The sequence below is a fragment of the Protopterus annectens genome, chromosome 5.part1 (assembly GCF_019279795.1).
Source record: "Protopterus annectens isolate FY-2018-M chromosome 5.part1, PAN1.0, whole genome shotgun sequence".
In the NCBI taxonomy this organism is placed as follows: domain Eukaryota; kingdom Metazoa; phylum Chordata; order Ceratodontiformes; family Protopteridae; genus Protopterus; species Protopterus annectens.
The window spans coordinates 447,457,029-447,481,056 of NC_056736.1; the positions used below are offsets into that span (position 1 = coordinate 447,457,029).

Consider the following 24,028-nt stretch of genomic DNA (forward strand, 5'->3'; position numbering starts at 1 on the left):
AGAAATGGGGTACCCTGAAGGTGGACCGGTTTGCCTCCCACAACAATCAGCTCAGCAAATTCTGCATCAGGGAACCTCACAGCAAGACCTGTAAAGTGGATGCCCTACCCTTCCAATGGGTAAACCTCTTGATCTATGCATTTCCCCCTCTACCTCTTCTTACAAGGGTATTACTCAAAATAAGGGAGGAAAGACCAAGGGCAACCTTGATTGCCCCAGACTGGCCACAACAAAACTGGTACCCACTACTGTGCAGTCTGTCACCATTGTCTCCATGGCACTTCCCTCAGATTCCAACTCAGCAGGAGGGGGAGAGTTCTTGCATCCACAATTGCAGACCCTGAACCTGGCACCCTGGCTTATTCCTTGACGTCTCCTTCAGTGGCCAGCCTAAGCAAGCAGGTCTTGGACATTGTACATGAAGCCAGACGACCCAGCACTAGAAAATCCTATGCTGACAAGTGGAAAAAGTATTGTTCCTGGATCCAGGCTAAAGGAGCTGAACCAGCATAGCCCTCCTTACCTCTCATCCTGGATTACCTAGCAGACCTACTTCAGAGGCCTATCCTTTTTTTTCTATTAAAATCCATGCCTCTGCCATCTCTGCTCATAACAGCACAGAGCCAGCTCTCTTTTCACACCATCTCATCAAGCAGTTTCTTAGAGGGCTTAACTTAAGACCACCCAGAAGAGCCCCTACCCCTGCCTGGGACCTTTAATTTTGTGTTGGAAAAGCTCACGCTACCCACCTTTGAGCCTGCAGCTTCAGCAGAGTTAAAATTCCTCTCTTGGAATACAGCCTTGTTTCTGGTAATCAGTTCAGCTAGGAGTGTCTGAGCTACAAGCACTCATGGCTGTGGAACCCTTCATTTTTCATGCTGACAGGGTCTCCCTCAGGACTAACCCAACTTTCATGTCTAAAGTGGTGTCCAGTGTGGGTCTCAACCAATCTGTTCATTTGCCCATCTTTTTCCCTAAACCTCAAAATAAGGGAAAGGATCCCGCACTCTTTAGATGTGCACAGACAGCTCGGATCCTGCCTGGATAGGACTAAGCCCTTTAGGAAATCTGACCAGTTACTAGTCAGCTTTGCACCAGGGGCAGAGGGCAAGGCCATATCAAAACAAACCATTTCCAAATGGATAACACACTGTATCCATTTCTGTTACAAACACCACCGGAAACCACCCCCACAGGGGGTCAGAACACATTCCACTAGGGCAACTGCCACCTCTGCAGCCTTTCTCAGAGGGATCCCTACCAGGGACATCCTGGAAGCTGCAACATGGAGTTCTGTTCATACCTTCACCAAGCATTACCACCTGCCCCTTTTTTCCAAATCAAGGACAGGCTTTGCAACCTCAGTCCTGCAGGGCATACTAGCCAACCCCAACTCTACTTGACTGCCTCCACCCGTTCAGCTTTGGGTATCAACCCAAATGTGATGACTGCAACAGTGAAACACAAACATAGTACAGTTGTGTATACATCTACCATAAATGTAGATGTCTGAGTGTATTCACTGTTGCAGTTCTGGTTTTCCACCCTCCACCCCCCCTTGTCTGTGGTCCCCCCTCACTCTTTACAGGGCTTTTTGGTATTTACTTTCTACTAGTGGTGGTGGTGTTCCACCATAACCTAGCTCCCTTTTTGGGGGCTTCTAACATTTGGGGCAAGAAAAACTGATATAATGGCGTCTGCTGCCTGTTTTTTATACCACTGATCTGACGTCAGTCCTGGAGCGACAGCAAAAGACGCAGAAATACTAAGCCTCTGGTATTCAGGCCGACTGAGGGCTACCCCTGGCAGGATAACCCAAGTGTGATGACTGCAGCAGTGGATACACTCTAACATCTACATCTATGGTAAGTGTACACAACTGTACTTTTTCGCTTTATTTTTCAGGTTAGTTATATATGCTGCAACATTTTCACCAGGTTTTTGATCCCTTCGTAACATTTGTCAGGGGGTTGCATGTTTTTTTAAATTAAGCACTGTGGGTCTTCCCTTGACTCAGACTGTACAACAATATGACTTTCCCCTTCACCTGTATAGATAGCTGGTGCATACACAAATGAGCATTCCCTTTCTTAGGCTTCTGACCCACTAAATTAAAAAAATAAATGCCTGTGTGCGGTCATCTTTATCAAAGTGCAGCCTGTATGAAAATGTGATGCTCTTTCTGAAACCCACTCCAGTTCTCATCAATATTGCTGTCAAACACAAGTGGACTGAGTTTTCAAAATCTGTCTGCCTTGCCCACAAAGTATACACAAACGGTGAAAATATGGCCCTTGTAACTGGGTATGTAGAAACTGTTGTGAGAGCTTGTAATAACATTCAGATTCACAGTAAACTGTTCAAAATACTTGCAAAATGTGTACTAGCTGTACTCTGTGAAATATGCCCTGTAATGGCTGCACTTTTGTGAAATAGCTTTATTGTAATGCTGCACAAACATGCAAACACTTGTAACTCTGGTGTCTTTACTTAATACGAAAAATACATGCTTTGTGAAAATGTGGTAGTTTCCAGTTATTTGTTTTATGCAATTTAGACTGTATTTCAAACATTTTACGTAATAATTTGAATATTTTTATCTATCGTAAGTATCTGTTTATGCAAATATCATTTAGAATGCTCTGTATGCCCAGTTTCATATTATGCAAAAAAGAAAGTGCCAAGCAAGTTTTTTAATATCTGAAATTTGTTTCTGACCTGTTTTGTGAAGTTTACACATTTTAGAGATTCACTCTTTTATATTAGTTGCGTGTGTCTGCACCATGTCTTTTTTTAGACATGACACTTCTGACACCATGTTGCTCATTCATCTCGAACATACGACAGGAAGGCTTGGGGTTTCTTTTAGATGCTTTAATATGTAGAAACATAGGATGGATATCATCATTTAAATACGAACAAGCTAGTTAATACAGACTTTTATACATGCTTACATTTCAACAGCTAGCTACAAAATGGCAGTCTGGTTCCCACGTGCTCAGTATTTATACATTTGTGGAAGCCCTTGGGTAGCTTCTTAAAGGTATATACACCCACGTTTATCTACACCCCCCAAAGGCAGAAAAGGAGTATTCTAACAGTAAATGTTGCCCTTGTGACAGAGGAGACCAGCAAAATCAAGGTATCATGGTTCTGTTCTTCAAGAGGATTTATCAGCACGATGTAATGGTTGCCAGACTGCTGCAGTCGGTGGTGGGGGGAGGCACTTCTCTCCATCCAGAAGCCTGGATATCAGTCACCAAAGATGTCTGGATGCTGACCGTTACCAGAGGCTATTACCTTCCCCTTCTCTGTTTACCCCCACTGTGAAAGAAACTTCCCAACGTGTCACCCTCTTACAGAAAAGCAGCAGTGGAGATCTATAGAGAGAGAAAAAAAAAAAAAAAACTTAGACAAGCATGCCAGCCAAGAGGTCCCACCAGACCAGTAAGGGTTCAGAACTTATTTGAGATTCTTTTTAGTTCCAGAAAAGAATGGGGGACCCAAGGCCAATTTTGGACCTCAGCCACTTGAATCAGTATTCTGGGTAAGCAAAGTTCCGAATGGTACAGTCCATCCTCCCCCTTCTAAGGAAGGGAGATTAGATGTGTTCAACAGACCTTCAGGACGTGTACTCCCACTTCAAAATGGACAAGGGCTCCAGGGGGTTCCTCTGCTTCCAGCTGGGCACCATTCATTTTCAGTTCTGGGCCCTGTCCTTTGGCATCACAGCACCCCAGGCGGTCTCTGAATGCATAGCAGTCATTGTTCCTTTCCGACTGTGAAAGTTCTCTTCCTTTTCCGACTGTGAAAGTTCTCTTCCTTTTCCGACTGAAAGTTCTCTTCCTTTTCCGACTGTGAAAGTTCTCTTCCTTTCCGACTGTGAAAGTTCTCTTCCTTTTCCGACTGTGAAAGTTCTCTTCCTTTCCGACTGTGAAAGTTCTCTTCCTTTTCCGACTGTGAAAGTTCTCTTCCTTTCCGACTGTGAAAGTTCTCTTCCTTTCCGACTGTGAAAGTTCTCTTCCTTTCCGACTGTGAAAGTTCTCTTCCTTTCCGACTGTGAAAGTTCTCTTCCTTTCCGACTGTGAAAGTTCTCTTCCTTTCCGACTGTGAAAGTTCTCTTCCTTTCCGACTGTGAAAGTTCTCTTCCTTTCCGACTGTGAAAGTTCTCTTCCTTTCCGACTGTGAAAGTTCTCTTCCTTTCCGACTGTGAAAGTTCTGGGTGTTCCTGTATCTGGACAACTGTCTCTTTAGTGTTCCTACCAGGTCTCTGCTAGTCCAGGCCAGCCAAAACTATTTGCTTCAGTTATGCTCCATCCTAGGAATTACTGTAAACCAGGACAAATCAGTTTTCCCTAGTACAGGTTCTGGAGTTCATAGGAGCACATTGGACACAACTATTCAAATTGCAGGGGTAGTGGGATAACGGGTCATTCACTCTTAAAGCAAAACCTACAACTCCTTTCCCATCAGATGCTGCCAGCCAAACTAATTCTTTAACTTCTAGGATTAATGACATCCTCCCATTACTAAGGTCCCTTTGGCAAGGTAATTGTGTGCTGTAGTGGACATCAGCAATCCAGTGGTTCATAATAACCCAGCCGTAGTCTTTTCCAATCCTTTTAACGAAGATCTGCAGACATGTTACTTGGTGGATTCAGTCTGCAGGTGTGTTGCAGACTGTCCCTTAGTTCCTCCCTCTCCCAAAGCCACAGTGACCACAGATACTTCCCAGGTAGGGTGGGTGGGGGCTTTACTTTTGAAAGATCCAGTTCACATGGATAACATCAGAGGCCAATCTTCAAATCAGTGCCTTGCAGATGAGGGCAGTCTTCTAGCATTGCAGGCTTTTCAGGATGTCCTTTTTTCTAGGGTTGACTTCTGTCCAGACCATTAACATGCCAGTAGCCTGGTTCATCAACAAACAAAGGGGGGGAGCACACTCCTACCCATTGAGAAGCAGTGAGTGTGTAGCAGTTGGCAATATTTTCCATCTGCTTTCTGATAGCAATGCACATATTGGAGATAAGCAATGTTCTAGTGGACAAGCTGAACAGATGCATTCTTTATAAGTGGTCTCTCAACTCAACAGTGGCATCACAAATTTTTCATTGTTGGCATCAGCCATGCTGCGATTTTTTTGCTTCTCCTTCCAAATGCAGGAAGTTCTTTGTTCTGATGCCTTTGAAGGGGGGGGGGATCCCAGAGAGATGCTGTGATTCATTGGCCTTCCAGATGTTCTTCATCTCACATTGCTGCAGTCCTTACACTTGGGTAGTCCGCTGTCCTCGGTCGGCCCGAATATCAAAGTATAAGGCTGACGTCGGTCAAGGCGCATTTGACTGACATCAGGACGTCAGGGTACAAATGCGCATGACCGACGTCATATCCTCAGTCTTTTTTGCTGCATGGTCCGATGCAGAAGCAGCGTTGCAAGTGCGGTTGGCGTTCTGAAATTGTTCGATTTGAGTTTCAGACAGAGTCAAAGTTGGCTAAGTACCCGTTGGGAATATTTTAGTTTTTCTTGCCTCAGTGGTTTACGGATGTCAGAAAAGTGAATAATTGTATTTCTTGTGGGAAACAGATACCGCATAGAGACTATCATACTTTGTGTATTCCTTGTTTAGGGCCTGAGCACGGCGTTGTTGGGTGTCGCTCTTGTGCTAGATTCAATAAGCGCACTATAAAGAAGATTAGATTGTGCGGGTTAGTCTTGAAGCGGTGCAATTATAAAATGCCGTCGGATGCTCCGGCCCGCTTCTTCGAAGAAGCGCAAGGACAAAAGCAGTTAAGCCTAGGCTAGAAGAACCGTCCGTCCGGACGCGGTTCTTTAGAGGTGTCGGTGGAGCGGTGGTTCCACGGAGGTTTCTTTGGGATCCCAGGGAGAGACTTTGTTATTGCAGGATGTGGCCTCTCAGGAGGCAGGTCAGGCTGATGGGGCTTCTCAGGTTACTATACTCCCCTCCCTGCCTAGGGTGGTTAGGTCCTCTCCTTCTGTTTCCAAGGCTTCTCCCAGAGGCAGGCCAGGTTTAGCTTCAGTTGGTGTCACCCCTAGTTCTTCAGGAACTTTGCCCAAGAAGCATATGCTTAAAATGGCAGAAGATTTGATTACTTTGATTAGGGGTTCTTTGCCCCCTCCTGATAAGAGACCTAGGGTGGAGGCTGAGCTAGGGAGTTTTGAGCAGGCTTGGATGTTTCAGAGTCTTGGCTGAAGACTTGCAGGAGTACTCTCCTTATTCTGATTCTGATGTGGATGATTCTACTCCTTCTGCTTCTCCTCCTGAGGATTTTTCTTTTCAGAAACTCTTCATTCCATGAGGGAGCATTTTAAGTGGGAAGGTCAGGACTTCTCTGATTCCAGGAAAAGGCTTAGGAATTTTGTTTTACCCCAGCATAGGCCTTTGGCTATACCTCCTGTTTTGGATGTAGTGGAAGATGTTTTTACAGAGGCTTCTCTTAATCCTGATTCTTTGCCTCCTGCTCCTGTTAAACCGGATAGGTATTACAGGGTGCCTGAAACTCATAAGTATCTTTTTAAGAGTCCTAGGGCAGACCCAGAAACTGTTAGCCAGGGGCCTAAAGGTGTTAAGGCTTCTGTTGTCAAGAATCCGGTTCCTGCAGATAGAGGCCAGGGCCTTGGATAGATGGGGAAAGAAAGTTTATACTTCTTCCACTCTAGCTATGAGGGCTTTGAATTGCCAGTTTCACATGTTGAAATACCAAAACTATCTCCTTTCACAACTGAAGTCTAAGGTTGATGCTCTGGCGGAAGGTATTGATTGTAAAGAGTTGCAAGATTTAGTACATGTTTCTGAACAGGTGGGTAAGCATTCTTTGCAATGTGGTTTTGATGCTGTACAGGCCTCGTCTAGGGTGGCTGCCACTGGGTCAGTTCTTCGCAGGCACGCCTGGCTGAGGGATCAAAATTTATCTGACCATGTTAAAACAAGGATTTTAGATGCTCCTTTACAATCTGATGTGTTGTTTGGTTCTCCTGTTGAGGCAGTTTTAAAGAAAATGGAAGAAAAGGCTAAGTCTATGCAGACTGTTAAAGATTTTTTGCAGGTTCAGCCTCCAAAGTTTAGTAGAAATTGGCCTACTAAGGGGTGGACGTATCCTTCTTATGATTCCCAGTCTAGGGGTAGATCTAGACGTGGCAGGGGCAGAGCTCAGGGCTCTTTCAGGCCTAGAACAGGGAGTTCTCCTGCACAGTCTTGGTGAGGGCAGGGGTCAGTCCTTTCGTAAACAGACCCAATGACCTACCTTTTCAGCTGCCAGAGCCTTCTCGTCTGGCAGCACCTTTGGGAGGAAGGTTGGCACTTTTCAAAAAAATTGGAGTTTAATTACCCAAGACAGATGGGTATTGGATATCATACACCACGGTTACAGGTTTTATTTCCATACCTTGCCTCCTTTCAAAGGCATGCCAGACGTTCCTCCTCAACAAAGAATAGAGGCTCACAAGCAAATTTCTCTGTTACTCCAAATAGGGGCCATACAGCCGGTCCCTATGCCAGAAGTGGGCCTAGGATTTTATTCTCGCCTGTTCCTAGTACCAAAGAAGGGGAACACGTGGAGACCAATTTTGGATTTATCTATCCTCAACACTTATCTAGACATTCCCAAGTTCAAAATGTTGACGTTACAGCAGCTTTTACCTCTGCTGGGCAAAGATCATTGGATGGTAACTTTGGATCTCAAGGAGGCTTACCTTCATGTTCCTATCAGACTAAGTTGCAGGAAGTATCTGCGTTTCGAGCTGGGACTTCTCACTATCAGTTCTCTGCATTGCCCTTTGGCTTATCTACTGCCCAGAGTGTTCACGAAAGTTCTGGCTCAGTGATAGCTTTCTTCAGGCTAAAGGAATACAGATCTATCCTTATTTGGACGATTGCCTGATTCTGGCTCAAGGAAGGGACAAGCTTCTTCATCATTTGGAATATGTGATAGCAGTGCTAGGATGCCTGGGGTATTCTGTGAGCGAAATAAAGTCCAGTCTAGTACCCTCTCAGGACATGTGCTTTCTGGGTGTAAGACTGAATACAGCATCCCAGATGGCCTTTTGACCCGGACAAACAAAGAATCTTTCCCTTTACTTCCATCAACTATCTCATCAGTCCGGGCTGACTGCAAGGACATTCCTTCAAGCCTTAGGGTTCATGGCATCTTGTATTCTGGTGCTTCCCAATGCCAAACTGCATATGAGGAAGCTACAATGGTATCTCAAAATGTATGGACACAGCACTGCCAGGATCTGGACACTGTCATTCAAATAATACCTTGCATTCAAAAGGAATTTTTGTGGTGGGCTCAGGAATGTCACCTAAACAAGGGACTCTCTGTGACCCGGCCAGAGGAGAGTCAGATTTTAACGACAGATGCCTCAGACAAAGCTTGGGAGCTCATCTAAATGGAAAGTGGATACAAGACAAGTGGCCTGCCAGACTACAACATCTACATATCAACTTGAAGGAGATGTTAGCAGTCCAGTTTGCATTAATAGCTTTCAAGGATTTACTTCTTCCAGGGCAGGTGTTGATTCTAACAGACAACACAACTGTCATGTGGTACATCAACAAGCAAGGGGCATTCTTATCCTCTATGCAGGCAAGCAATGATTTTGTGGGAGACTGCTCTCAGTTTACAGCTCAATCTTCAGGCAAGGCTTCTGCGGGAGCACAGAACTCCTTAGCAGATGTGTTGAGCAGGCGAATTATGGATCCCCACAGTGGAAATTGGATCCTCATGTATTTCAGAAATTGACAGTGTCATGGGGAACTCCAGACATAGATCTGTTCGCTTCTCCACTAAACCACCAGCTGCCAAAGTTTTGCACAAAAGGTTTCATCCCACAGCTTGGAAAGTGGATGCTCTTTCCTTCAATTGGAGCAATCTTCATGTGTATGCCTTTCCGCCTCTGCCTCTCCTCCCAAAGGTACTACTAAAGGCCAGACAAGACAAGCCAAGGATGATTTTGATAGCTCCAGATTGGCCTCGACAGCATTGGTACCCATTACTGAGAAGCCTGGTACGGAAGCCTCCATGGCCTTTGCCTTGATTCCACACCTGTTGTCTCAGGAGGACAGTCATCTGCTCAATGTCAAGCTTCACTCTCTGCACCTAACAGCCTGGCATATTCTGTTTTGAACCATAGTGGGCCTCCACTTCCACAGCAAGTTTTGAATGTTATTTTGGAAGCTAGAAGGCCTAGTACAAGGAAAGTGTACGCAGATAAATGGAAGAGATTTTTATTTTGGAGTGCAGCAAAGGATTTTGATGTTTCTGAGCCTAATTTAAGTGTGGCTCTTCAATATCTTACTGAGTTACTGGACAAAGGTTTGTCCTTCTCTTCTATTAAGGTTCATGCTGCAGCAATTTTGGCTCACTATGATTGTGACCCACCATTGTTTTCTCATCCTTTGTTCAAGCAATTTCTTAGAGGGGCAAAGAATATAAGACCCCCGAAGAGCTCCTACTCCTGCTTGGGATCTCAATTTTGTGTTGGAGAAACTCACTCTACAACCTTTTGAGCCTGCAGCTACTACTGAATTAAAGTTTTTATCATGGAAGACTGCTTTTTTGTTGACTATTACCTCTGCAAGAAGGGTTTCTGAGTTGCAGGCCCTTATGGCGGTTGAGCCTTTCTTAATTTTCCATAAGGATAGGGTATCTTTGCGTACTAATCCTTCCTTTATGCCTAAAGTGGTTTCTAGTGTGGCTTTAAACCAAACTATTCATTTGCCTACTTTTATGCAAATCCCAGAATAAAGGGAAAAGATTTTGCACACTTTAGATGTACACAGACAGTTGCGATATTATTTGGACAGAACTAAAGGGTTCAGGCAGTCTCAGCAGTTATTTGTTTCTTTTGCTTTGAGTTCTCAGGGCAAGCCTGTGTCAAAACAAACTATTTCTAAGTGGATTGGGTTTTGCATTGCTTTCTGTTATTCCCATCATGGCAAGGAGATTCCAGCTGGGATTAGGCCTCATTCCACTAGGGCTACTGCCACTTGACAGCTTTTGAGGGGTGGCAACTAAGGATATTTTGGAGGCAGCTACTTGGAGTTCAGTGCATACTTTCTCTAGGCATTATCACCTACCACTTTACTCTAAATCCAGGGCTGGTTTTGCCACTGCTGTTTTGCAGGGCATTTTGGCAGCTCCTGCTTCCTTATAGTTTGGCCATCCTCCCTTACCTCTGCTTTGGGATTCTACCCAAGTGTAAGGACTGCAGCAATGTGAGATGAAGAACATAGTACAGTTTTGTACCTACCATAAATGTAGATGTTCGAAGATCCACATTGCTGCAGTCCAATTTACCCTCCCTCCTTCCCCTCTGTAGTTAGAGGCGGTGGTTGGGTTGTCAATATGAGGTATATTGTATATATTGTACATATTTTTAGTGCTAGGATGGTTGGTGGTTTGCTGTCTTTTGGTTTTGACCTTTATTTTTAGGGTCTTCTGACATCTGGGGCAAGAAAAGACTGAGGATATGACGTCGGTCATGCGCATTTGTACCCTGACGTCCTGATGTCAGTCAAATGCGCCTTGACCGACGTCAGCCTTATACTTTGATATTCGGGCCGACCGAGGACAGAGGACTACCCAAGTGTAAGGACTGCAGCAATGTGGATCTTCGAACATCTACATTTATGGTAGGTACAAAACTGTACTTTCCCTATATCCCTTCCCACCATCTCATCTAATGCTGAAATTTCTGCAGAAAGCATTACATTGCAATGTCAGTCATTCTCATTGTCCCATTCTGGCCTCGACAGGTGTAGTTTCCCTTTCTCTGGCCTCATCTGGTACACTCTCCTTGGATGCTGAGTCAGTCCAGATCGCCTATCTATCTCTCTGAAATGCTTCATCCAGACATTTGAGCCCTAAACCTAATTGCATGGTTTCTTTGCTTCCATCAATGGCTAGTCTGTCTAGGATTTCCTCCCAAGTGGTACATATTCTTATAGAAGCCATCCACTAGGAAAGTTTACAAAGCTAAGTGGAAAGTCTTCATTTAGGCTTTGTGTAGAAATTTAGATCCCTTTTCAGCTAGTCTATTAGCAGTATTAGATTTTCTTGCTTAAGATTTCCATAATGAGGCTAGTAGTTCAACTGTGGAGGATCAGCTAGTTGGTGATCTCAAACTTCCTTGTTGGAGAGAGAAAAAGCTTCTTAGCCACACTCAAGTTCTGTAAAGCTTTCCTGAGTAATACCTTTTTCCTTTAGATCTGCACTCAATGATCCTACTGCCCCTTAGGACTTAACTGTCTTGCTACAAGCATTAACCTATGCTCCTTTTGAATATGCTGCCAAGGTGGATTTAAAATTTGACTAGGAAAGCCTTTCTTGGTAGCAGTTACTTCAAATTGAAGGGTGTCAGAGTCCAAGCCCTGTCTTCTCAATGTTCATGTATGATCTTCCATAAGGATAGAATTTCTTTACATACCACCTTCTCCTTTTTACCTAGTGAGTGATGTCTGTGTAGTTAATCTGAATATTAGTCTACCAGACTTTCAGAGTTTTTCAAATAAAGGAGAATACATGCTTCATGTATTGGATGTGCACATAAGTTTGTCTTCATCGAACCAAGCCTTTCATGAAGTCAGACCAATTGTTTGCTTCATTTTCTGAAGCCAAGGCAGGTCAAGACGTGTCAAAGGTTACCTTGGCTAGATGGTTGACTGCATCTGTTATGTTTACAAGCAGAAATGCTTGGCCTTGCATAAACCACCAAGAGCACTGTCTATTTGTTTCCACATGAGACCACTCGTGGAGCTAAGTAACTGAGTGCTTTGTCACATCAGTTAAGGAGTGGATGGAAAAGACATCAGATGTTAAAGTTGCACACTGTCTATTAGGGTAGACGTGTGTTTCCGGTTTACATTTTTTGATCTGTGCCCTTTGCTGGGGGTGGGTACCTTATTCACCTTTCTCTACTTAGAACCTCCTCCTAGATACCATCCTTCTACCCCCGTCACTGGATTGAGGCAGCACTAGACAGGTGGTGTTCTTAATCTTTGGGAGCTATGGCTGCAGTCTGGAGGCAAAAAAGAAGATTGGTTTACTGGCTATCCCTTGTATGTTATTTTCCTTACCTTTTAGTGATTTTTATCCCATACAGTCTTACATTTCCATTTATCGAAATATCTTGTTAAAATAAATTTAAGCATTCTACAGAGTCTGGCATTTGTCGATAACATTAATGGGGCTGGAATAACCATTTAAAAGTTTGCATTCTGCAACATTTCCAAGACTGTATGTTTAAAACTAACATTGCTGGAAACTCCTCTGTGACAAATAGAAAAGCCACCTAACGTATGCAAGTAGTTTTGTAAAATTAAGTCTTAAAAAAAAAAAAAAGCTCGATATGAATTACAATTCTTTAAGCAACTGGTGCTTTGTTTTTGAAGCAGTCAGCTGAATCTGTGGACTTGGGGTGCTGGGGATGGCTGTTAGAATGAAGTTTCTGCCCCTCCCCCCAGAAGTGTAATTTATGGGCTGCCTCATATTTTATTCCGTCTCTAAACTGTCTGTAATGTGGGTTTTCCTGTGTCCGATATTTCTGGTAATGTACTAGAACATCCCTGCCTCTACTTTGAGTTGGCAATCAGAATTTTCAGCAGGTTGGTCTTCCACGAGGCTGTCATGCAATGCTTTTTGTTTGCTATAATTTTCTTTTACCTTCTTCCTGATTCCTAAGTGTTGCTTCCAGAATCTGTATTCATTTTTTTTCTGCAGAGGCTTCTATGTAAACAAGTTAGAATTGTTTATGAACTTCATTGAATTATGTTTCATTTTCTACAGTACATGCATCTGTTTAAGGTGTGCCAAGGCAAATAGGTGTTTTTTTTTATGCAGTGTTCCCTCTCTAGGGGAAAAACTGCAATGTGAGTGGTGTGGGAGCTACTTTACAACTTTTTTTTTGTGCTATGCTGTTAAAAGAAGTGGAATCACAATTCATATTCCATGCATGCCATTTCATAGCTCCTGCAGGAGCATTTTTTCCTTGGTTTTTGCATTAGAGTTTGCACTAATTACTTTTGCAGATTTGTGGAGTTTAAGAATTTCAGCTCTACTTTAAAGCCTGAGAGAAGCACTCATTTCTTTTGAACGAAGACATTATTTTCTAGAGATGATGTAGGGTTAATGTAAGGAGTAGAGGAAAAGTTATTTCAATTCCACAAGTATGGAAAAATCTCTAAATCTTCTATTACCCTTTGGAAGGATGTTGGGAATAACTCAATACTGCATGTGCATGGATGAGCTGTAACTGAATTGAAAGGTTTCTGTAACTTTACTGTCAGAATTTCTTAACTTTTACCATTAATTTGCTGATGTAGGGAAGTTTGTTAGTAAAATGCAACGTGATTCATTTGTTTCCTTTCTAAACAAGGAATTGCGTTTTGAAGATTATCAGGCTGGTAGAAAAGGACCCCAAAATCCAATAGGAGCACCTGGAAGTTTATTTGGTACCTCCACTGCCACGTCAAGTGCATCTACAAGCTTGTTTGGAGCTGCAAACACCAACCCTGGCTTTTCATTTGGAGCAAATAAAGCTGGTTTTGGAACAAGTATGTCAGCATTTTTTTTTAATAGAGCAACTTCTGTTCTTATAAGAATTAAAAAGTTCTTGTACTTGTTTCTCAGTTTTATAGATTCATAATAAAATAGTTGTAATGAACTTGCACATTTTATCCATTGATTTTATGCTGCACTAAACTTTTTGTATAGTCTTCTGATCAGATTTTTTGTATCTTTTTCAAGTAGTTTTTGAGAATTGTACAGTCCTATAAAAGTAATGTGGAAGAAACACTAGACTAACCAGCCTTTAACTATATACACAGGTTATAAAAAATGTTGAGCATATTTAACTATATACATTTCACTTGCAAGCCTTCCACCTTTTCTGCAGCTTCACATATTGTATTCATTATCACCAGTTGTCTTTTTTCACTGAATGTAGTTAATGTAGAGCACCTGGGTTCTTAACCTGCTGATAATAGACAACACCTCTGAGCTGTTGCTTCAGTTATAGAAATCCTTCAGCTTTTAGGGTGTATTGATTCCATTTCCTTATGATGTACCTCTCCCTGTCCTTGGATATAGACATGAGTTCCATATATTTAATTTCTTGCATAATTAATTATGTTGCGTCTAAATCACGGGAGTTCCCTTAGATTCCATTTCTTAGTTATCTTTTAGCAACCATAGTCATAATTAACAGAATATTTTACTAGTCTACAATTCTGGTGAGTAGCCTAAAAGAAAACCTCTTCGTTATGTTTTGTACCCCTGTTAGTTTCTCCACTGTCCCATCCAGGTTTTGCCTGGCATTCCCAGAGCGTAAGTTGCCAGACCCCAGTCTCTTGATCGGTAAATCTTCAATGAACCAGCATACCTGGAAGTATCTTGAGAAACTTTGCTGGGGTGTAAAAGTATCCATGTAAACACTTGTGTCCAAATATTCTAAACCTTTTGTACTTTGTGGAGTACCGAGAGTGCCTGACAAATCTCTCCCTTCATTGCTCCTAGGAGTAGGCCTTATTCACTAACCTTCCCGAGTTATTTTACAGACTGCAGCATGGCCCTAAAATCTGTTTGGAGAACCTTGTATCCTCTACTGATCACGCCTTTAGCTGATGCCTCAGTAGTCTTAGATTCCAATATGAATTTTACCAGGGCAGGCATTTTTCCTTGGTCACCAAATTCTCTGAGTGCTTACTGCTCATTAACTAGACCCAAGTACATAATTTGTTCCTGTTAAGTTAAATCTCACTTTGGCTTCCTACTTAAGGACTCGCTACTTGCTCCCACGAGCTTGGATCTTTTGTTCCAACTATAGCTACGGCACCCGGCTGTGTAGATCTCTTCCCGTGCCCCGTACATTTAACCTCTGTTGGGAGCAACTCCCCAGTTCCGATGGTGAGACTTGACTTCTTTGTATAGTCTTTGCACTACTTCTGCTGTAAGACTCTTAAAGGGGAATTCCTCTGCTTGCTATGAATTTTGCCTAAATCCTTGGGTTAACCCTTATCAGATTGCCACCTGCTGAAAAGGGACCTTAAATGTGGTCCACTTGAAGTATGAAATTTTAGGGTAAGATTAGAGTGTGGAAAAAGAAGCAGAGAGAATACTGGTTAAGGGGAGGAAGAGCACCATTAGATCTAGGTTAGGTAGGGTAGTTCTGAAGTAATAACAGCTTCAGTTGAATTGCTTCAAAGTATTCCTTTAAGTTGAGTAGGGCAAGTGCTTTACTCTTTCTTGAGGTAAGTACAACTTTCCTTGGACTTTCTGGTACTGCCCCTCCCTATTAAGCACTTTTTGAACTTCCTGTATGTAGTCTCCAAAAATATGCTTTTAGATATAGAAATAAGCCTGGCCCTATGTACAAGACCAATGGGACTTTAGATTTTTCAGTCCATTCATTGAAGTAGCCTGTAAAATTGCTTTTAAAATTTTACCTAGTGTCCTCGTACATCTCATGAGCTGCCAACAGGCTTGTTGGCTGTTGGTGAAGCACCCACCAAGAGGAGAAAACGCTGAGAAGAAAGGAGCCACTTTTGAGATTTTAAGTATTTTTCCTCTGTTTATTTGCTAAGTTTTTCTGCATAGCCGCCTATTTTGAGCATTTTCTGGCTTGTTAAATTTGATTTCTGCATTAGTAACTGTATTTAGAGCACAACCTAGAGCTGTTTACTGAATTTCCTGTTTGCACTTATTTTTAAAATCGTTTTTTTCTCAAACCTTGCATTTTATCTGTCTTTGGCCTAGCACTCTTGTGTGGGGTCATTTACTGCACTGTTATAACTTGTTGATACTTGTGAACCTCTGCTATCTCTGAAAAAACAAAAAAAATATATTTTTTCCCACTTTTCTGAGATTTAAAAAAGTTCAGTTACAGGCTTGCTGTTCTTGAACTGTTTGTAAGTTTCTGTGAGGCCATTGTTTGCTTGGGCTAAAGGGAAGTCTCTCTGATCAGTGGCAGTGAAAAACATTGAGCAGCCTGCCCCTGTGGGAGTGGTTACTGACTTGAAACTGTAGTTTTATTGGCCATTTTGGGTCAATTCCAAAACTCCTTCATCTTCCTCTTAAAACCTGGTTGCTTCGTGGTTTTGGCGTCTTTTCAGGCTTGTTGGCGAAGCACCCACCGAGGAGAAAACGCTGAGAGAAGAAAGGAGCCACTTTTGAGATTTTAAGTATTTTTCCTCTGTTTATTTGCTAAGTTTTTCTGCATAGCCACCTATTTTGAGCATTTTCTGGCTTGTTAAATTTGATTTCTGCATTCGTAACTGTATTTAGAGCACAACCTAGAGCTGTTTACTGAATTTCCTGTTTGCACTTATTTTTAAAATCGTTTTTTTTCTCAACTTGCATTTTATCTGTCTTTGGCCTAGCACTCTTGTGTGGGGTCATTTACTGCACTGTTATAACTTGTTGATACTTGTGAACCTCTGCTATCTCTGAAAAAACAAAAAAAATCTTGCTTTTTTTACCACTTTTCTGAGATTTAAAAAAGTTCAGTTACAGGCTTGCTGTTCTTGAACTGTAAGTTTCTGTGCGGCCATTTTTTGCTTGGGCTAAAGGGAAGTCTCTCTGTTCAGTGGCAGTGAAAAACATTGAGCAGCCTGCCTGCCCCTGTGGGAGTGGTTACTGACTTGAAACTAGTTTTATTGGCCATTTTGGGTCAATTCCAAAACTCCATCTTCCTCTCCTAAAACCCTCTTTTGCGCGGTTTTGCACGTTTTTGTGCATAGCGCAACAGCGGGCTGCGCCGCCTAATTGGGTTTAAACTATTCCTGGCTCCACAAAGTCTGCTCTTCACTTTTTCCCTTAGAACTGCTCTATCTCAATTTAAACACCATATTCTCATTCTAATGCCCTTCACTGGTCCTACAAGTTAGCACTATTAAACCATAAGCACTACTTCCTCTTATACTCTCTACGATTACCCTGTCCTCTATTGGTCCATCTTAAATTCAGTTTCCCTATTACTCTAGCATGTCCAAAGGTCAGTCAATGGTTTCCTCTCCAGTCCAGCTGGTGAATCTGGGAATTTTGAGGCAGTTACAACTGTCTCATGTACACTGACAACCCTCTCCTCCAAACAGGTTCAGATATATGTGAGAGATGCAACTATTTAGCCAAACTGTAGGCTGAGCTCTCATCTCAAAACTGGTGTAACCAGTCAGGAGGAGAAGGTAACCTCACACAACACAATTCCAGTATCACATAGTCCCACCACATCAGCGAACCAAACACACAAATACACAAAAACATACTCGGAGGCTCTAAATAAAAATCTACCTAAGCAACAGAGACCTCCAAAGCAGACATCCAAGCACACGCTACCTCAAAACAAAACACACACAACACATAACCCACAAAGTCAGTGTGCCAAGCAGCCACAGCCCTTAAGGCTGAATAACACACCTGATACTCTTGTTATAGGTGACTCTATTGTAAGACACACTGACGTCCCGCTCACCAGGCTGAATAAAGAGAAGGTCACGGTGAGCTGCCTGTCGGGTGCTAGGATCCGACACGTAACGCAAGCACTCAGGTCACTCCAAAGCAAATACAAATATGACTCAGTCATTGTACATGCTGGTGTGAATGACCTGAGACGTACCTCCCTGGACTACATGAAAAGAGACCTAGAGGAGCTCTCTGATCATGTAGCCCAGGCTGGTATGACCCTGACCTTGAGCAGCATCTTACCCTCACCTAGAATTATGCCACAGTACAAAGACAAAATGATCGATTTTAACAATTTGCTAAAATTTTGGTGTCATTCAAAGAGGATCCAGTGTCTGTCAGCCTGGGATGACATGCTCGACAAGCCACGTTGCTTCGCTAGGGACGGCTTGCACCTGTCACCACTGGGCTTTCGGATATTGGCAAAGGCTCTTGCCACCCCATAGTGCCTTTTTAGGCAAGGCTCAAAAGTCAAACCCACCCCCATAGACAGCACAAGGAACAAGAAACTAAGGGTAATGCTGCTAAATGCCAGAAGTCTTAACCTCAAGATGCATGCACTCTAAGCTCTCCTCAGTATGGAGAACATCGATATCTGTGCAGTGACAGAAACCTGGTTCAAGGCTCCAGAGAGCACCCCAGCACTACCAGGCTATACCTCATATCATGCTTTTCGGCCCCAAAACCCAGACCGAACCACAAAAGGAGGGAGTTTCCATATTTATCAAGGATATCCACACCTCCAGGTTAGTGGCATTGCACGAAGTATCGGAGACCATCCGTGTGCAACTAACAGTGGGCAAGACTGCTTTTCAGTTTATAGCATCCTACAGACCAGGAATTCCACTCTGCTTTCCTGAAAACATTGGAGAACATGAAGATCTCTCCGAACACCATTATATTGGGCGACTTCAACTACCCAAACATTGACTGAGAGCACTACTCAAGCCCCAGCACCTTAGCCCAAAGATTCCTGGAAATTATAAACTCAAATGCTATGGAACAACTAGTCACCACTCCCACAAGAGGGGACAACATACTAGACCTGATCATTACCAACATGGGGACTCTATGCTCCGCACCAGAAGTATATCCCTCATTGGTAAGATCAGACCATAAATTAATTTCACTGGATGTCCACATCCCGACCCCACCCCCAGCCCAGAAAACCACAGTGAAAAACTTCTCAAAAGCGAACTTCTCACTTCCGAAGTGGAATCCTTCAAGGCCCCAGGGCCAGTGGAAACTACGGCCCAAACTGCAGAATCCTATATAAATGCATTCTACGGACATCTCCACGAATGCATGGATCATGCTATCCCAAACAAAACCAAGACCCAATCATCCAAAGGCAGGCATCCAGTCTGGTGGACCCCTGCCATAAATAAACTGTACAACAGAAGGAGGAAGCTACTACATGATAGAGCAAAATCCCTAATAGGGAAGGCATCTCTGATCAGTACTAGCAAAAAATTACGATCCCTCATAAAATCCTCCAAGGCCAGCTTTGAGAGAAAAATTGCACAGGACACCAAAGACAATCATAAGGCTTTTTCAGTTATGTTAGAAACCTGGGATGCAACTCCCAGACTTGTTCCGAGTTGATTCTAAACGACAAAAAATACACTGAACCCACAGACATAGCCAATATCTTGGCAGACAGGTTCAGTGCAAACTTCTCCACCCCCTCCCCCCCAAAAGAGCAAGTATCTATCCCGGCAGAGGGCTGCCTCCCAAACATCTCAGATGCTCAGGTGAAGGCTGCCCTCTCCAAAGCAAAAAACACTGCTTCCATGGGACCAGATGGCATCCCAGGTTGCGTCCTACATGAACTACAAGAGGAACTAATCCCTCAAATAAAACGGCTATACAATCTCAGCCTCACTACAGGATATGTGCCCACAGAATGGCGTATAGAAACAGTGGTCCCACTCCACAAAGGTGGAGCCTCTACGGACCCTGGAAACTATCGCCCCATAAGCCTGACTAGCTTAGTCTGCACGGCTATGGAGAGGATCATATGGAGCTCATAAACGAAGACATTGGGGACCTACAGACACTAGATCCTACCCAGTTCAGCTTTGTCAAGGGCAGATCCTGCCTTTTGAACCTGGTTGACTTCTTTGAAACAGTCACCAAAGCCATAGATGAAGGGAAGGTAGTCCACACAGCCTATTTGGACCTTGCAAAGGCATTTGACACAATACCCCACTCGGGCATCGTAGATAAGCTATCTAGCTTAAATATAAACCCCTATGTCACAAGATGGGTCGCAAACTGGCTCAAAGACAGAACCCACAGAGTGAGAGTTGCTGGAGCCATGTCAGACTCGAAACCGGTCACAAGTGGCGTCCCACAGGGTTCTGTCCTGGGACCACTCTTGTTCGGTATATACTTTTCCGAGGTACAGGCAAACGTGGGAGGACTATGGCTCACCAAGTTCGCAGATGACTGCAAACTGGGCGCCATAATCAACTCTCCAGCTGACACAAACCTCCTTCAAAAAGGTCTCAGAGACCGATAACTGGTGCCAGCGCCATGGTTTAAAGCTAAATGCCAAAAAATGTATAGTCATACCCTTTGGCAAAAGCAATGTGCCCACAAATTACCACATAGGCGGAAACCCATTAAGTACAGAGAAAGTTATTAGGGACCCGGGGACCCAAGTTGATAGCAATCTCTCCTTTGAAAACCACATTGCCAAAGTGGTTAGAAAGACCTTCTACATAGCCCACCTCATCACGAAGGGTTTCACATCTAGATCAAGAGAGGTAATCGTGCCCCTTTATTCATCCCTCATCAGGCCCATCATAGAATACAGTGCCCCTTTTGGGATGTACCTTACCCGACACCTGCAGCAATTAGACCCCAAAAGTATCTCACCAAGAGGATCAAGGGTCTCAAACAGATGCCATATGCTGCTCGGTTAAAAAAAACTCCAGCTCTACTCAGTTGCATACTGCCTACTTCGAGGCAATCTATGCCTGACATATAAAGCTGTCAAATCCAGAATTAATGGACATGCTCCACCTCAGTAAATCTAAATCCCTTAGAGCCACACGCTCGAGGGACTTGAACCTCAGCACAGAAATAAATAGAACTTGCTGGAGGGACAGGTTCATAACCCAGAGGCTCCCTTCGCTCTGGAATAGAATTCCAGTTCATGTGAGGCAGAGCACCTCACTGAATCTCTTCAAGAAGAATCTCGATAAGTGGATGGGGGATCGTAGGTTTGTCCCAGGGATTACTCCGTGTCACTATTAGACAGAGGCACAGTAAACTAAACCTTAAAAAGGGCACAGTATACTCAAATCAAGGGGTGGCGTAAGCCATACAGAATTGGGCTAGGCGTATAATTGCCCCAGGGCAGATAGCCTAGTATGAACCTATGAACCATGGCATAATTTCTGCCAGCCATACTTGCATATTTTACCTTCTCATGCCCTCATGGATATGAGAAAACCTGGACCAATTTGAAAATCCGTACATCATTTGACAGTGGGTTTGATCTTACAATGTGGAGTCTCCCAAATTTTGAACTAACTAGAAGTTGCCCAAGTCACAATTAGTGACATAAAACTTGTGTGCCTTAAGATGCATGTCTGCGTGTAGGCCATTGGATCTCCTGGGCCTTTTCCGTCTTTAGGAATCACAACTGTTGTCCAGCTTTTTCCAGGGTAAATATGAAAAGTTACTTTTTGATATCCTTTTAAATTTCTGGGTCAAGAAAAAATGCTGATAATTTGACAATCACCACAGCTCCACTGGCAAACTGTCCTCTACAGTAGACTTGCCTGAGCTCAGTTTTACCAGTAGTTCAATTTCTTCTGACTGGGCTACCTGTCAGTGTGGAGGATCCATCTCCAACAATGTTTTTCTAGGGTTAAATTCTGCAAGAAGACCTCCATGAGCTCAGTCTTGGAACCACCCATTACAGATTTTTATTTTATTTAGTTTGCTTTGCATTTCTTTACTGCCATAGTCTGTATGGGCAACATGCCCTTTTCAGTGGGGGCCCAGAGAGAAAATTTCTATTAAAAGTACTTCACAGTTTCATGAATATTCACAGATATGTTGCAGTTAACAAAAATTGTACAAAGTACCCCAGAGGATATTACAAATTACAGGCATAGAATTCTTTTACATAAGAATATTTGATTTATTAGGAATGTCATAAATATTGTGAACAATATTTGAAACTGGACCTTGATTGTGGTATACTTGTATGAAATTTTAGTAGACTATGGAAAAAAGAATCAGAGAAAATATTAGGTAAGGAGAGGGAGTGCCGTTGGATCTAGCTTAGGTAGGGGTAGTTTTGAGGGAGGGATGAGTAATTGCACTTGTGATCCACCACGGTAACTCTGCAGAGCCAGATATTGATCAGGTGTTTTTCATAGTCTGATTTTGAATACAGTTAGGCTGCTTAGTTTAAGATGGAGTAGGATCCTATTCCATTTTTTGCTGTACATTTGGGGTGCAAGGGATCAGCACCCTAAGTTAGGGTTAAGTATAGAGTGCAGGCCTTCATTGTAGCTTGAAATGTTCTGTTACAAGCATAAGGTTGGTTGACTGTTGAGGACTGGACATTAATTAGGTTGGTAGATAATTATTACAGATTTAGTTTCCTGAGACTTCAGTGCGTGGGGGAGTTCCAGCCAATTTGTTCGCATGAGTGCAGTGGTTTGCCTCTGCATATTAAATTTGAGGCATATTTAGGCAACTTAACATTGTTCAAGCTTAGGAAATTGGATGGAGCTAAAGTTGGTAGGCACAGGAGACCTAAAGCAAGGTTGGAAGTTATTACACAGTTGCAGTTTTTCTTGCAGTCTGTCCGAAAAGGTTTTATAAGCAGAGCCTGGTTTTTGGTGAGTTTTTTGTTACTTGCAGGATATAAGCAGAGCCTGGTTTTTGGTGAGTTTTTTGTTACTTGCAGGATATATTTGAGTTTTAAGTGGTCATCAATGACCATTCCATATCAAGATGCGTCCCTTTTGAGGCACTGGAGAAGAGCTGCTTTTGGCTGCACAATTTATATATATATATATATATATATATATATATATATATATATATATATATATATATATATTACACATATATACACAGATGGGGATTCTTAAGTATTTGTCTAGTTTGAGAAAATCTCAATTTTACAGTTGTCCTTTCCACCCTTTGTTTTACTCTTGTCACTAGTATCATTTGGGGTGTAGGGGGGTTTTCAAAGATGGTCAACTTTGTGACAGATCTGCCTGAAATCCTGTGTACAAATTTTAGTGCATCTTGTGTCTCCTCATCTGAACTCCCTTCTTGCTTATTCTGGGCACTTTTTCTTTTCTGGTGCTTTGTTATAAATGCTCTCTCTTCCACAGTCCCAGTTCCTTATTACTTTTGGTATTCTGAGATCCTGTTTCAGTTGTCACACTGAAGTTCTAGCTTGCTATTTTATTTATATCCACAGGGAGGTATATGCCTCAAAACCTACCCACCTTCAGCAAGTAAAGTGGAAAGCATCAGTGCATGTATTCTCAGTCTGTCAAATGACTGAATTGGGGTGTGATCTGAGATGGGTAATAACTTATCAGACATTGATGTTACTGTGAGATGTAAGGCCTATCCAAGCTAGCCCAATTTCTAAAACCTAGGGAACAGTAAGAAAAATCGGGCCAACTTATAAATGTTTGTATATCTTCAAATCCAATTAAATTTATATTTGTTTTTTAAACTACCTCGCCTCTCAACTCAAGTCCCCCTGCTGTGGGCCGAATGAAACCTCTCTTGCATCACACACATTCCAGTCTCCCTCATCCCGTAATCAGTAGGCGCCGTTGAAAGTTGTTCAGCTTTCCCAGAATCTGTCGAGGCCTCTTCTAGTAGATTTAAGAAGCACGTGTATGGAATCCAAGTTACACCCCAGCCTCATGTCTGCCCTAACTGCCACAAATCTCCTTATCTTGGCCTTTAACTTGTCCTCTGTTACAAGAATCATATTAGTCTGCCAGGTAAGCTTTTCGAAGTACTCTTAAATTAAAACTCACAATGCTTCATTCTAGTCAAGTGAGTATTTGCCTTGGTCTGATTGAGCGGTTATTTTTCTTATCTTGCCTTTCTCAGGCCAGCCATTAATATCCCATAATAGAACATGAAGTTTATTTATAAAAACGTGTACTTTAACTTCCCTTGTTTAGATGGGGAGGATTTCCTGCAATCCCAATGCATAGCTATCGTACTCGCTCCAATATCTTTCACTTGCTGTATTGGGCCTGTAAAGCAGAAAATACCCTGGTGCCCTTTGCAGGAGATAAATACAACAGCTACTTTATCTACAGACATTTCACTCCTGGTCATTGCAAGTATAGTTAGCACCCCTATAACTTTCTGAAATGCTATAATAAAAAAAAAGTTTACTTCTAATGAATGATGACCCACTTATCCGAATCTCTGAAGACAGAGATGACTTCACCGAAACCACATTTGACTGAGTCATCTTACGTGACTCAGTTGTGAATAATGCTCACATGGATAAAGCTGCAGAAGAAATCCAAAGTTT

At 42.7% G+C, this 24,028-nt stretch overlaps 1 protein-coding gene across 1 annotated transcript in view; it reads left to right on the forward strand.

The window, feature by feature from the left end:
* NUP98 (nucleoporin 98 and 96 precursor) overlaps positions 1-24,028 on the forward strand; it is a 1,998,548-nt gene that overhangs the window by 40,149 nt on the left and 1,934,371 nt on the right. The window contains exon 3 of the mRNA XM_044072823.1: positions 13,344-13,574. Within this exon, the coding sequence (XP_043928758.1) occupies positions 13,344-13,574 (231 nt within the window). The remainder of the gene's footprint in view (positions 1-13,343; positions 13,575-24,028) is intronic.